The 12,252-nt window shown below is 43.3% G+C and overlaps 1 protein-coding gene across 1 annotated transcript in view; it reads left to right on the top strand.

Annotated features, from left to right (window-relative positions):
* Window positions 1-7,367: 7,367 nt before the first annotated feature.
* LOC121577316 (cytohesin-3-like) overlaps window positions 7,368-12,252 on the top strand; it is a 49,475-nt gene continuing 44,590 nt past the window's right edge. The window contains exon 1 of the mRNA XM_041891081.2: window positions 7,368-7,714. Within this exon, the coding sequence (XP_041747015.2) occupies window positions 7,696-7,714 (19 nt within the window). The 5' untranslated portion in view covers window positions 7,368-7,695. The remainder of the gene's footprint in view (window positions 7,715-12,252) is intronic.

Here is a 12,252-nt window from a genome sequence, read left to right as displayed (position 1 = left end):
ACTGAGGAAATGTACAAGTCTGCTGTTAATGATAATGCAGAGGATTTTCCAAAGGTTGCTGTTGACGCATATCCCATGGTAGTTATTTACATTTACATTTTAGTCATTTAGCAGACGCTCTTATCCAGAGCGACTTACAGTTAGTGAGTGCATACATTTTTATATTTTTTTATACTGGAATCGAACCCACAACCCTGGCGTTGCAAATGCCATGCTCTACCAACTGAGCTACATCCCTGCCGGCCATTCCCTCCCCTACCCTGGACGACACTGGGCCAATTGTGCGTCGCCCCATGGGTCTCCCGGTCGCGGCCGGCTACGACAGAGCCTGGATTCGAACCAGGATCTCTAGTGGCACAGCCTTAGACCACCAGTTATTGGGGTCAAATTTGTCTCCACTTTTGTGGATTGGGGTTATCAGTCCTTGGTTCAAATATTGGGGAAGATGCCAGGGCTGAGGATGATGTTAAATAGTTTAAGCATAGCCAATTGGAATTTCTGGTCTGTATATTTTATCATTTCATGTAGGATACCATCAACACCACAGGCCTTTTTGGATTGGAAGGTTTGTATTTTGTCCTGTAGTTCATTCAGTGTAATCAGAGAATCCAGTGGGTTTTGGTAGTCTTTAATAGCTGATTCTAAGATTTGTAATTGATCATGAATATGTTTTTGCTGTTTGTTATTGTTATAGAGACAAAAAGATTGGAGAAGTGGTTTACCCATACATCTCCGTTTTGGATAGATAGCTCTTCGTGTTGTTGTTTGTTTAGTGTTCTCCAATATTCCCAGAAGTCGTTAGATTCTATGGATTCTTCAATTACATTGAGCTGATTTCTGACATGCTGCTCCTTCTTTTTCCGTAGTGTATTTCTGTATTGTTTTAGTGATTCACCATAGTGAAGGCGTAGACTCAGGTTTTCTGGGTCTCTATGTTTTTGGTTGGATAGGTTTCTACATTTCTTTCTTAGGTTTTTGCATTCTTCATCAAACCATTTGTCATTGTTGTTAATTTTCTTATGTTGTCTGCTGCAATTTTTTTGATTTGATAGGGAAGAGAGACAGAGAGAGCGAGACAGAGAGAGAGCGAGAGAGACAGAGACAGAGAGAGAGCGAGAGAGAGAGAGCGAGAGAGACAGAGAGAGAGAGAACGAGAGAGACAGAGAGGGAGAGAACGAGAGAGACAGAGAGAGAGAGGGGGAGACAGAGAGAGAGAGACAGAGAGAGAGAGAGAGAGAGAGAGAGAGAGAGAGAGAGAGAGAGAGAGAGAGAGAGAGAGAGAGAGAGAGAGAGAGAGAGAGAGAGAGAGAGAGAGAGAGAGAGAGAGACAGACAGACAGACAGCGACAGAGAGACAGAGAGACAGAGAGACAGAGAGACAGAGAGGGAGAGAGAGATGGCGAGAAAGAGACAAAGAGAGAGAGAGAGAGAGAGAGAGAAAGGGGGGAGAGAGAGAAAGAGGTGGAGAGAAGGAGTGAGAAAGAGAAAGAAGAGGATCGTCAAGGGTAATCTGGAGATTTGATTTAGTGTGTAATCGGCCTAACCTCTGCTCAGATACAAACTTCATAATCTCCTAAAACATCTGTCTGCAACACACTGTAGGAGTTGCCCTAAAGAGATAACCTCTAAACTCCTGGCAGATTCTCAACTGACACAAAAACGTTTAATAGAGAGAAAAAATATTCAGAATTCCACTGGATTTACCTACAAGTTTCTTCGTAATATTGACTGCTTTGTGCTTCTAGCTAATGGAGGTCTCCGCATATAACTAGGACTCTATGGGGTCTTTCTGTGAATTATCTGTAACCATCCACGCTTAAAAGCAGTGAGGAATCTTCATTTGTTTACCCCTGCAGCCTTTGTGATAGGACCATTAAACTTCTATTCCAGGAAACGGCTGTTGCATCATTATCCTGGTCGGATACAAATCTCTTGGTTGGCTTCATGTGTCAGTGATTGCAATAAATGAATGTGAATATCATAATTTGTATGATCCTATATTCAACTGTGTGTATATCATGATCCATATCATGTTATGTACCGTATGTCTATTCAACGTGAATTAATACCTAGCCTAGATATCATGTTATGAGAAAGAGAAAACAGTGTAAGAGAACTGTAAAAGAAAGGTAATCCAAGGTAAAGGAACAATCAATGCCCGTTGACTTCCTGTAATAGTTATGTCATGGCTGTTCTACTGTTAACAAGAGTTAGTGTTTAAAACATGGAAACTATGTAAAGGGTGTGGTGAAGTGAGGTCAGCTTCCCATCATTGTTACGCAATCCTTTGGCCGTCCATGAAACGGGAGGTTATCCAATGTATTCCAATCCTCACAGTATGGTTCATGTAATAACAGTCTGTGTACTTCTCAGTAACTAAGGAGAGAGGGAAAAGGCAAGAAGTTGTGTAAGCCAACAGTATGGGGCCAAAATGGAATTAAGGGGTCCATCTGTCCCAGTGAGAAATCCATTTAACTCTGTATGCTTTCTCTCATCCTGTCCACTCTTCCTCCAAACCCTGAAGCAGCCGGCCTACACCCCAACACCCCGCTATAGGGAGTCAGAGGTTCAACCCCAACACCCAGCTATAGGGAGTCAGAGGTTCAACCCCAACATCCCGCTATAGGGAGTCAGAGGTTCAACCCCAACACCCCGCTATAGGGAGTCAGAGGTTCAACCCCAACACCCCGCTATAGGGAGTCAGAGGTTCAACCCCAACACCCTGCTATAGGGAGTCAGAGGTTCAACCCCAACACCCCGCTATAGGGAGTCAGAGGTTCAACCCCAACCCCCTGCTATAGGGAGTCAGAGGTTCAACCCCAACACCCTGCTATAGGGAGTCAGAGGTTCAACCCCAACACCCCTCTATAGGGAGTCAGAGGATCAACCCCCCGCTATAGGGAGTCAGAGGTTCAAGCAGCCGGCCTACACCCCAACACACCGCTATAGGGAGTCAGAGGTTCAACCCCAACACCCCTCTATAGGGAGTCAGAGGATCAACCCCCCGCTATAGGGAGTCAGAGGTTCAAGCAGCCGGCCTACACCCCAACACACCGCTATAGGGAGTCAGAGGTTCAACTCCAACACCCCGCTATAGGGAGTCAGAGGTTCAACCCCAACACCCCGCTATAGGGAGTCAGAGGTTCAACCCCAACACCCCTCTATAGGGAGTCAGAGGATCAACCCCCCGCTATAGGGAGTCAGAGGTTCAAGCAGCCGGCCTACACCCCAACACACCGCTATAGGGAGTCAGAGGTTCAACCCCAACACCCCGCTATAGGGAGTCAGAGGTTCAACCCCAACACCCCGCTATAGGGAGTCAGAGGTTCAACCCCAACACCCTGCTATAGGGAGTCAGAGGTTCAACCCCAACACCCCGCTATAGGGAGTCAGAGGTTCAACCCCAACACCCTGCTATAGGGAGTCAGAGGTTCAACCCCAACACCCTGCTATAGGGAGTCAGAGGCTCACTCACGTAAAACTGAAAGAAAGGACACAGAGAGGAACATTAGCAAACTATTGCCTTTACTGTGACAACAGAGCATCCTCCCCTCCCCTGACCCTTCCCTGCTGTACAATGGCTCTTCCCCTCAATTGCCACTGTGCCATGACATGAGTCATCTGGACCTTTGGGTGGACTGTGCCTGTACTCCTGTGAGTGAGTCACACTCGCCCATGCAGGTCGGATGAAGTCACTATGTCACTACTATGTCGAGGTATGACTGGGTTGGGATTGACAGGAAGGAACTGACTGGAGTTCCTGTAACATGCTGAATACTGTATGTTATAATTCGCTATGCTTAACTATTGGTTTAATCTGTGATGTCACCATTGGGAGGAACCAATTCCCCTAACATTCCCCAGAGAAATGGAGGAACCTAGTCCCTTAACATTTCCCAGAGAAATGGAGGAACCTAGTCCCCTAACATTCCCCAGATAAATGGAGGAACCTAGTCCCCTAACATTCCCCAGAGAAATGGAGGAACCTTGTCCCCTAACATTCTCCAGAAAAATGGAGGAACCTAGTCCCTTAAGATTCCCCAGAGAAATGGAGGAACCTTGTCCCCTAACATTCCCCAGAGAAATGGAGGAAGCTAGTCCCCTAACATTCCCCAGAGAAATGGGAGAGAACAGTTTGATCCTGATATCCAACACTAAGAGCAATTGAATAATAATTTGTCATACATGATGCCATTTCATTATGCCTTTGCAAATTCCAATCATATTCCTCCAGACAGATGCATATTAATGTCCTCATCACCATTAAATGACAGTTTAAGCTTGTTGCACAAAACAGAGACTCTTTATCTTAAATTTTTTCTGAAGTTCTGGAATAGATGGAGTAAAATTCTATATGTTTTATATAGGATAGTATAGGCTACATTTTTATATATACAGTGCCTTCAGAAAGTATTTTTTCCACATTTTGTTACGTTACAGCCTTATTCTCAAATGGATTTTCCTCAGCAATCTACACACAATACCCCATAATGACAAAGCAAAAACAGGCTTTTAGGAATGTTTGAAAATTTATAAAAAATAAAAAACAGAAATACCTTAATTAAAGTATTCAGACCCTTTGCTATGAGACTCGAAATTGAGCTCAGGTGCATCTGTTTCCATTGATCATCTTTGAGATGTTTCTACAACTTGATTGGAGTCCACCTGTGGTAAATTAAATTGATTGGACATGATTTGGAAAGGCACACACCTTTCTATATAAAGGTCCCACAGTTGACAGTGCATGTGAGAGCAAAAACCAAGCCATGAGGTCGAAGGAATTGTCCGTTGAGCTCCAAGACAGGATAGTGTTGAGGCACAGATCTGGGGATGGGTACCAAAAACTTTATGCAGCATTGAATGTCCCCAAGAACACAGTGGCCTCATCAACTTTAAATGGAAGACGTTTGGAACCACCAAGACTCTTCCTAGAGCTGGCCACCAGGCCAAACTGAGCAATCGGGGGAGAAGGGCCTTGGTCAGGGAGGTGACCAAGAACCCGATGGTCACTCTGACAGAGCTCTAGAGTTCCTCTGTGGAGATGGGAGAACCTTCCAGAAGGACAACCATCTCTGCAGCACTCCACCAATCAGGCCTTTATGGTAGAGCGGCCAGATGGAAACCACTCCTCAGTAAAAGGCACATGACAGCCCGCTTGGAGTTTGCCGAAAGGCACCTAAAGACTCTCAGACCATGAGGAACAAGATTCTCTGGTCTGATGAAACCAAGATTGAACTCTTTGGCCTGAATGCAAATCGTCACATCTGGAGGAAACCTGGCACCATCCCTACAGTGAAGCATGGTGGTGGCAGCATCATGCTGTGGGGATGTTTTAAAGCGGCATGGACTGGGAGACTAGTCAGGATCGAGGCAAAGATGAACGGAGCAAAGTACAGAGAGATCCTTGATGAAAACCTGCTCCAGAGCGCTCGGGACCTCAGACTGGGGCGAAGGTTCACCTTCCAACAGGACAACGACCCTAAGCACACAGCCAAGAAAACGCAGGAGTGACTTCGGGACAAGTCTCTGAATGTTCTTGAGAGGCCCAGCGAGAGCCTGGACTTTAACCCAATTGAACAGCTCTGGAGAGACCTGAAAATAGCTGTGCAGCAACGCTCCCCATCCAACCTGACAGAGCTTGAGAGGATCTGCAGAGACGAATGGGAGAAACTCCTCAAATACAGGTGTGCCAAGCTTGTAGCGTCATACTCAAGAAGACTCGAGGCTGTAATCGCTGCCAAAGGTGCTTCAACAAAGTATTGAGTAAAGGGTCTGAATACTTATGTAAATGCAAACATTTCTAAAAATAATTTAATCAATTTCAGAATAAGGCTGTAACGTAACAAAATGTGGAAAAAGTCAAGGGGTCTGAATAGTTTCCGAATGCACTGTATACAGTACCAGTCAAAAGTTGACACCTACTCATTCCGGGGTTTTTCTTTTTTTAAACTATTTTCTACATTGTAGAATAATAGTGAAGACATCAAAACTATTCATAACACATATGGAATCATGTAAATTAGTAACCAAAAAGTGTTAAACAAATCAAAATATATTTTATATTTGAGATTCTTCAAATAGCCACCCTTTGCCTTGATGACAGCTTTGCACACTCTTAGCATTCCTTTAGTAGTGGTTTCTTTGCAGCAATTCGACCACGAAGGCCTGATTCAAACGGTCTCCTCTGAACAGTTGATGTTGAGATGTGTCTGTTACTTGAACTCTGTGAAGCGTTTATTTGGGCTACAATCTGAGGCTGCTAACTCTAATGATCTTATCCTCTGCAGCAGAGTTAACTCTGGGTCTTCCATTCCTGTGGCGGTCCTCATGAGAGCCAGTTTCATCATAGCGCTTGATGGTTTTTGCGACTGCACTTGAAGAAACTTTAAAAGTTCTTGAAATGTTCCATATTGACTGACCTTCATGTCTTAAAGTAGTGATGGACTGTTGTTTCTCTTTGCTCATTTGAGCTGTTCTTGCCATAATATGGACTTGGTCTTTTACCAAATAGGGCTATCTTCTGTATACCCCCCCTACCTTGTCACAACACAACTTATGGGCGGCAGGTAGCTTAGTGGTTAAGAGCATTGTGCCAGTAACCGAAAGGTCGCTGGTTCTAATCCCCGAGCCGACTAGGTGAAAATCTGTCGATGTGCCCTTGAGCAAGGCACTTAACCCTTACTGCTCATGTAAGTCGCTCTGGATAAGAGCGTCTGCTAAATGACTAAAATAAAAAAATGATTGGCTCAAACGCATTAAGAAGGAAAGAAATTCCACAAATTAACTTTTAAGAAGGCACACCTGTTAATTGAAATACATTCCAGGTGACTATCTCATGAAGCTGGTTGAGAGAATGCCAATTGTGTGCAAAGCTGTCATCAAGGCAATGGGTGGCTATTTGAAGAATCTCAAATATATAATATATTTTGATTTGTTTAACACTTTTTTGGTTACTATATGATTCCATATGTGTTATGAATAGGCCTCCTGTAGCTCAGTTGGTAGAGCATGGTGCTTGCAACGCCAGGGTTGTGGGTTCGATTCCCACGGGGGCCAGTATGAAAAATGTATGCACTCACTAACTGTAAGTCGTCTGCTAAATGACGTAAATGTAATGAATAGTTTTGATGTCTTCACTATTATTCTACAATGTAAAAAATAGTAAAAATAAAGTAAAACCCATGAATGAGTAGGTGTGTCCAAACTTTTGACTGGTAGTGTATGTGCACGCTACATGGAATTAATAAAACATTTGTATGAGGGGGAGATGTTGTCTGTCACCACCAGGGCGGAGCGAAGTGATGACGTATTTTAAACGTTGCCATCGCAGAGGAAAGAATCCGCTATTCTTTGCATTGCATTGGATTAACCAGGATAGAGAGGGATTGTAGTGGCAGGATAGCTATTCTCATCGGTTTAAATATATCAAATTCTTTGACATTTCTATTACACATTTACAACTTTATTTGTAATACATAGATGTTTATTTGGTGGCAGCCTAGATTTCTCATGTAGGGATTTTGTTATTGATACATGTCCGCTGTTGCATTTCTGCACAGCTCAGCTCTGTGTGTGAGCCGTCCGCCTGTCATTACAGTATCTACCGTTTATAGCCAGTAATAAAAACACATCTACCTTGACATCTCAACTTGACCCACCGATCTGATTTCTGGACTCTCATCACTGCATTCAAGAGATGGACGAAGACAATCAAGGTAAAACGCACGATGATTCACTCACCGTCTCTCTCTTTCTCTGTTCCATCATCATTTGCTTTGGTGTGTGGATGGACTGATATAGACTATGCGCCGTAAAGCACGAGTCAAGGAATACTTGTAACCACTGCATGCATTTAATCAGAAATATATATTTGTTTCCCTCCAACAATAAGGTATTAAGAAATGCAATGGTATTTTGTCAACTGTTGTCAGACATGGGTATAAATAGCCCTTAATCATGACTATCAGTTCCATTACGTTACCCATAAGTCTTTGGACGAAGGCGTCTTCTGTAGGGGGGAGTTTTGTTAAGATCCCAGACGCTTGGTCTGAACATTAACATGCATTGCTGGTAGTACGGTTTTGGAAACATAAGGACCTTTATCTTTCATATCAGCGAGAAATCAACAACAAAAAAGAAGGGGAAAAAAGGGGTAAATTGATACACACCTTTTATAAGGTTAGTGTTCCCACAAGGCCATATCTCCATGTTATAGCGCTTGTTTACTGAAAACAGTCAGAAGACAAGAGGCGACCACCTGTGCTAATGAGCTATCTAGCATGCTCCCAACACCTGTGTCTAAGCGTAACTCTGGAAGTGTAGTTTGATCGGATGGAGGCACCCATAGCTGTATGGATCTGTAACTGCTACGGTAATTGTGTCTTTTTTATTTTAAGGATTCTTTCTCATTGAATGAAAGAAAAGGGCCATATGTTTTGAAAGCGATTAATGACGTTTTTGTAAACGTTAAAATGCAGCATCGGGATTGTAGTTCACACGAGGCAGTCGTGGGCGACGCTAATGGCTGAGAACTGTAGGGAGAAGGCGGAATGCCGCCTAGAGGTTGAGCGCTAGGGTATAATGAGCTCTAGTGGAGGATGGTTACTAGCCACATTTCTTAATCAAGTGGGACAATAAATGATGATTATCCATCGAATAGGAGGGCATGTGGTCCTCTGTAGCTCAATTGGTAGAGCATGGCGCTTGTAACGCCAGGGTAGTGGGTTCGATCCCCGGGACCACCCATACGTAAAAATGTATGCACACATGACTATAAATCGCCTTGGATAAAAGCGTCTGCTAAATGCCATATTATTATATACATTGATTGTATAAAACATTAAGAACACCTGCTCTTTCCATGACATACTGACCAGGTGAATCCAGGTGGAAGCTGGATTATTGATGTCACTTGTAAGGGGGGTGCGCAACTCAATATTATGAAGGTCTTCTTAAAGTTTGGTATACTCAGCGTATTAATTTAACTCTGTGAGGAATGCGTAAAAACGTATGCAGCAATGTGCTTCTTCGTCAAAATTCGTCTGTTGCGCTGAGTTGCTTTGAAGTTCGTGCCGGAGCTTTAAACTAGGTTAATCTTCTTTCCATTATAAAGCAGTTATATTGAAACGGCTGTTCAAAGCCCTGGACGGGTGAAAAATATCAGACAAACCTCTTTTATCAACAGGAAAGCCGACTTTTGCGGTTGGAAGGCTTTCAAAACAGGCTCATTAGATCTTTCGGAGTGGCATCTGTTCCAAATGGTTTGATTTAAATGACAGTGCTAAACCACAGCCTATGGTAGTCAATACTGTTTGCATGATGCGAAAGAAGAGACAATCCAATGCATATATTGTAAACATTTGTCTTGAGAAGAGAGGCAGGATATGTTTGGAAGTTAAACTGGGAGAGATTAGCAGATGCTGAAGAGCAGACCGGCTGCATGTTTCACTGGTCCATCCCGGTGCTGTAGCGTTAACCCTTTTTTACGCACCTATTTGGCCCATGGTTAAATTAAAGGGAAATGTCACTATTTAACTTCATATTCATCACCTCCAGCACCGCCCCAACATCAACCCATTGAATGTGAAAATGGCGGAAGATGAGTGTTTCCAATGACATCATTGGTGTGCGTCGTGATTTTAACCAATTATGAGTTGGCATTGCCTACTAATTGGTTGACGATGTCCTTGGAAACACTTATCTTCTGCCATTTTCACATTCAATGGGTTGATGTTGGGGCGGTGCTGGAGGTGATGAATATGAAGAACAATTGTGAAATTTCCCTTTAAGGTTATGTTGCCCGTCCTTCATTAAATGCCAGTGAATTAGAGTGCTGTCCAAGGGCTCATTCACCATTATTATTACACGCCATAGATTTTATTCCTATAGGTCAGTGGAAACCGTGTGTACACTAAACCTCAATGGGCAGAAGAAACAAGGTTTGAAGGGCTGCGTAACAGGTTTATTTATAAGTCACGCATGATCATGCTTGAATAACTAGGTTCACACTTCGCATATGCAACAGTAGTCAAATGCATTTATTCAAATATTTTCATTGATAAAGGGAATATCTGTAAAGCACAGAGTAGTCTTTGGACCTAGGCAGACACTGGATAACAGTGGTAGCAGTATGGTGACAGTGTCAAAGCAAAGAGGCATGAAGTCCTGTGATCACACTGGGAAGATAAGTGCATGGAAAGGATTACGTGTTGCACTGCATGACGCATTAATTATTAAAACAACAGTATATATGTAACACACATACACATTGCACACTTACACACACGAAGGCAATGCACTTATGCTGGCATGTAAAATTTACCCCAGCTAATCACTTAGAACAGCGCTGGTTAAAATGCTTTTTTAATTCAAGCCAAACCCCTTCACCTGAAATCAGTGCAGTACAGAGTGTAATGCTTCATAATGTCATGGAGCTGTACTGTGCAGCATATGGTCAAAGTTGGGGCATCATTTGTTCTGCATCAGTTAACTGCCTGGCTGCTAACAAGGAGGTGGGGGGAAAAGGTCATGATATAGGATTAGGTCATGTTCTTATATAAACTGGTAGTGAGCATGCATACTGCCTCTCATGCATAGGAGAACACACAGTGATGAGAACACAAGAACACACATAGATATACAGTGAGGGAAAAAAGTATTTGATCCCCTGCTGATTTTGTACGTTTGCCCACTGACAAGAAATGATTAGTCTATAATTTTAATGGTAGGTTTATTTGAACAGTGAGAGACAGAATAACAAAAAAAAAAAATCCAGAAAAACGCATGTCAAATGTTATAAATTGATTTGCATTTTAATGAGGGAAATAAGTATTTGACCCCTCTGCAAAACATGACTTAGTACTTGGTGGAAAAACCCTTGTTGGCAATCATAGAGGTCAGACGTTTCTTGTAGTTGGCCACCAGGTTTGCACACATTTCAGGAGGGATTTTGTCCCACTCCTCTTTGCAGATCTTCTCCAAGTCATTAAATTTTTCGAGCCTGACGTTTGGAAACTCGAACCTTCAGCTCCCTCCACAGATTTTCTATGACATTAAGGTCTGGAGTCTGGCTAGACCACTCCAGGACCTTAATGTGCTCCTTCTTGAGCCACTCCTTTGTTGCCTTGGCCGTGTGTTTTGGGTCATTGTCATGCTGGAATACCCATCCACGACCCATTTTCAATGCCCTGGCTGAGGAAAGGAGGTTCTCACTCAAGATTTGACGGTACATGGCCCATCCATCGTCCCTTTGATGCGGTGAAGTTGTCCTGTCCCCTTAGCAGAAAAACACCCCCAAAGCATAATGTTTCCACCTCCATGTTTGACGGTGGGGATGGTGTTCTTGGAGTCATAGGCAGCATTCCTCCTCCTCCAAACACGGCGAGTTGAGTTGATGCCAAAGAGCTCCATTTTGGTCTCATCTGACCACAACACTTTCACCCAGTTCTCCTCTGAATCATTCAGATGTTCATTGGCAAACTTCAGACGGGCCTGTATATGTGCTTTCTTGAGCAGGGGGACCTTGCGGGCACTGCAAGATTTCAGTCCTTCACGGCGTAGTGTGTTACCAATTGTTTTCTTGGTGACTATGGTCCCAGCTGCCTTGAGATCATTGACAAGATCCTCCCGAGTAGTTCTGGGCTGATTCCTCACCGTTCTCATGATCATTGCAACTCCACGAGGTGAGATCTTGCATGGAGCCCCAGGCCGAGGGAGATTGACAGTCTTTTGTGTTTCTTACATTTGCGAATAATCGCACCAACTGTTGTCACCTTCTCACCAAGCTGCTTGGCGATGGTCTTGTAGCCCATTCCAGCCTTGTGTAGATCTACAATCTTGTCACTGCAATCCTTGGAGAGCTCTTTGGTCTTGGCCATGGTGGAGAGCTTTGAATCTGATTGATTGATTTCTTCTGTGGACAGGTGTCTTTTATACAGGTAACAAACTGAGATTAGGAGCACTCCCTTTAAGAGTGTGCTCCTAATCTCAGCTCGTTACCCGTATAAAAGACACCTGGGAGCCAGAAATCTTTCTGATTGAGAGGGGGTCAAATACTTATTTCCCTCATTAAAATGCAAATCAATTTATAACATTTTTGACATGCGTTTTTCTGGATTTTTTTGTTGTTATTCTGTCTCTCACTGTTCAAATAAACCTACCATTAAAATTATAGACTGATCATTTATTTGTCAGTAGGCAAACATACAAAATCAGCAGGGGATCAAAAACTTTTTTCCCTCACTGTGTGTATATA

This window comes from Coregonus clupeaformis, chromosome 1 (genome assembly GCF_020615455.1).
Source record: "Coregonus clupeaformis isolate EN_2021a chromosome 1, ASM2061545v1, whole genome shotgun sequence".
In the NCBI taxonomy this organism is placed as follows: domain Eukaryota; kingdom Metazoa; phylum Chordata; class Actinopteri; order Salmoniformes; family Salmonidae; genus Coregonus; species Coregonus clupeaformis.
This window is presented reverse-complemented; position numbering and strand designations above follow the sequence as displayed.